The 3,181-nt window shown below is 62.9% G+C and overlaps 1 protein-coding gene across 1 annotated transcript in view; it reads left to right on the forward strand.

Moving 5' to 3' along the window:
- The window catches only part of CACNA1A (calcium voltage-gated channel subunit alpha1 A), a gene marked incomplete at its 3' end in the record, with an annotated part of 251,525 nt that overhangs the window by 246,906 nt on the left and 1,438 nt on the right, over window positions 1-3,181 (forward strand). The window contains exons 48-51 of the mRNA XM_045289704.1: window positions 59-197; window positions 293-406; window positions 1,706-1,741; window positions 2,714-2,906. Of these exons, the coding sequence (XP_045145639.1) occupies window positions 59-197; window positions 293-406; window positions 1,706-1,741; window positions 2,714-2,906 (482 nt within the window). The remainder of the gene's footprint in view (window positions 1-58; window positions 198-292; window positions 407-1,705; window positions 1,742-2,713; window positions 2,907-3,181) is intronic.

Here is a 3,181-nt window from a genome sequence, read left to right on the forward strand (position 1 = left end):
GGGGTGGGGGAGCCCCCGGAAGCCCACGGCCATCTTCCCTCTGTCCCCTTCCCCTTAGCATGGCTCATGACGGGGGTCTCAAGGAAAGCCCGTCCTGGGTGACCCAGCGGGCCCAGGAGATGTTCCAGAAGACTAGCACGTGGATGCCGGAGCGGGGACCGCCAACGGACATGCCCAATAGCCAGCCCAACTCTCAGGTGCCTCTTCCCCTCCCCACCCACGCCCCCCCTCCTTCCCCGCCCCCCAGCCAGCCCAGCGCGCCCTGGGGCTCACCGCCTCCATCTGCCGACAGTCTGTGGAGATGCGAGAGATGGGCAGAGACGGCTATTCGGACAGTGAGCACTACCTCCCCATGGAGGGCCAGGCCCGGGCCGCCTCCATGCCCCGCCTCCCTGCCGAGAACCAGGTGAGGGCTTTTACCGACCCCAGCCCAGGGCAGGCCCTGCCCGCCACACCTGGAGCACTGAAGGCCTCCCCCTCAAAGCCCCGCCCGATGGAGGCCTGAACCTGGGAGCAGAGGGGTGCCCATGGGCTGGGGAAAGGTGGGGTCACGGCTGAGTAGGTGCGTTGGGGTTTGGGGTCCAGTTCTAGAGGGCAGCGTAGAGGATAATTACTCAGCCCTGGGTGAACCCTGCTGAGGAGACTCTCTACAAGTGCACGACGCACCCACGCATGTGCGCAGACACACACACATGCCCACACCAGGACACACATGCGCACATACATGCACTCAGACGAGCATGCACACATATACACACATAGGCATGCACGCATGCACATAAGCACACACAGGCACATGTAGACACACACGTGTGGATCTGCTCAGGGAATTGGACAGCCTTTCAAGTCAGGGACAGGAAGGGTAAAGGGCAGAGTCTGGGGTGGGCCTGTGGACAGCTGGGGTTCGTATTTCCTGTCTGGTCTCTGTGAGGTCTGCTGGAGGGGCAAGGGTGTGTGCCTGATACATGTACATGTGGCTGCTTCACCAGCTGCAGGTGCGGGAGGGCAGGACAAGAGGCTGGGGGCCTGGTGATCCGTCTGCCCCAGATCCTGGGCCAGAGCTGCCAGAAGCATGGCTGGCTGCCCACCTGGCCAGAGAGCAGGTGACCCGACCACTAATACCCCTGCACCCCAAGCTTTGAGAGCAGGGTGGAGGGCTGAGGCCTAGGGGCAGGCTGGGAGGCATGTCTGGCTGGGGTGAGCTTCCTTCGTGGTGTGCCGTGGCGTCCCTGCACGACATGTTGGGGGGAAGGATAGCTGTGCTGTTCTGGGGGGCCAGAGTCCCCAAGGGCCTGGCCTCTGGCTGTTGTGAACCTGAGCACCCCGCCTGCATGTGGCCCCCGGGCCAGCTGCCCCAGCTGAGCTGCTGGGCCTGAGGAGGGGCTGAGCAAGTGCCAACTGGAGCCCATCTGTTGGTCTCGTGCCTCTGCCATCTGTCTGTCTGTCTGTCTTCTGTCTCCTCTGAACTCAGCTGCCATGTGCCCATGGGAGGGTCGCCCGGCCAGCCCAACCCAGAGGCACCCCACCACCACCAGCAGCACACTAATCTCTCTCTCCTCTCTCCCATCTCCGCCCCCTCAGGTCCCTGTCCCCTCCTGTGCCAGCTCCCCGCAGCCACCTTCTGACTCCCCACTCCTCCGGGCTTTTATATTTATTTTCTTCTTTCTGTTTTTTCTGTGTGCACCATCCCGTGGGGCTGTGACAGAGGAGAAGGGGCCGGCCACGTGGGAATAACCTCAGTGTATGTACCCACCGCCTACTGCCCTGCTGGCCAACGGCCCCCTCTTTCTTCCACCCCCCCTTGTGGGAGTCCCGTCATCTCAACCCCCTCCCTCAGACCCCACCCTCTCTTTGCAGACACACCCCCTCTGTGGAGTCCCACCCTCATGTGTTGTGTCCTCTGTGTACCCTGCAGGGTGGGCCTCCCATCCCCTTCAGAGTCCCAAGCTGGGAGGGGGACCAGCTCTGCTGAGAGGCCTGGCCTGCCAGCCCACCCTGGCCCTCTTTCTCAGAGCCTCATCCCTTCTCCCCTCTGGCCAGGTGGCCCTTCAAGCTCCTCCTTGGGCAATGCCACCACCAGCAGCTCAGCTGGGCCAAGACCTAGGGATGTCACCCCGTCTTCCTCCTCCCTCTGCCTATGCAGAGGCTCAGGGGCCTTCTCCATGCAGGGCCCCCCTTGTGGGTTAAGAGACGAGCCCATGGGTGCAAGCCAAAGATGAGACACAGTCCCTGGGCCTCAAGTGTAAGGGTGGCCCCTCAGGGGCTCCCTACACTTGGGTAGTGGGAGAACAAGCCAGCCTAGAAGGAGAGAACTGGGGTGCAGGGGACTAACATGGGGGACACGGCTGTCCCATGTAGGGACTGCCAGGTGGGCACCAGGATGGGGAGCACCCAAAAGATGGCCTCTTACCATCGAACCTGTCCCTGGAGGGGCCTCCTTGAGCTGGGGGGCGTGGGGGGTGGAGGGCAAGGCATGAGGAGGTTCAGACCTCCTGACCAGAACCCACGAAGCACTGTGGAAAAGCCCTTGTCTTTGGGGCCAGACCTCCTGGGATGGGCACACCAGATCCTGAGGGCCTCAGTACCTGGACCCTATGCCAGATGGTCACTCCGACCACTGCCTGGGTCAAGGGACCATGGGAAGGCAGGAGGGAATGGCTCACTGCCTGACCCACAGCCCTGGCCTGTCCTCACCCCCTCCCCTACCCCCCAGACGATCTCAGACACCAGCCCCATGAAGCGCTCGGCCTCTGTGCTGGGCCCCAAGGCCCGCCGCCTGGATGACTATTCCCTGGAGCGGGTGCCACCTGATGAGAACCAGAGACACCACCAGCGACGCCGAGACCAAGACCGGGGCCACCGGGTCTCCGAGCGCTCCCTGGGCCGCTACACTGACGTGGACACAGGTGGGCCCACCCACCGGCGGAAGGCTCTAGAAGGGGCAGAAGTGGGAGAGAGCAAGGTGGACAGGGGGTTAGGTCAAGGCTTAAGTGCCATGGAGGCACCAAACTGAAAACCCTTGAAGAAGGACTTTGAGGGCCACCCCCATAGAAAGGGCCAAGCAAGCTGCTATAGGGGAAGGTCCCCTACAGCTCACCCCCAGGGACCCTCTCTGGGGCCGTGGTCCCTTGCTGGTAGTTGGCAGTGTGTGTGTGTGTGTGTGTGTGTGTGTGTGTGTGTG

Source organism: Echinops telfairi, unplaced genomic scaffold, assembly GCF_000313985.2.
Source record: "Echinops telfairi isolate 266 unplaced genomic scaffold, ASM31398v2 ScPeMD7_30;HRSCAF=105, whole genome shotgun sequence".
NCBI lineage: Eukaryota > Metazoa > Chordata > Mammalia > Afrosoricida > Tenrecidae > Echinops > Echinops telfairi.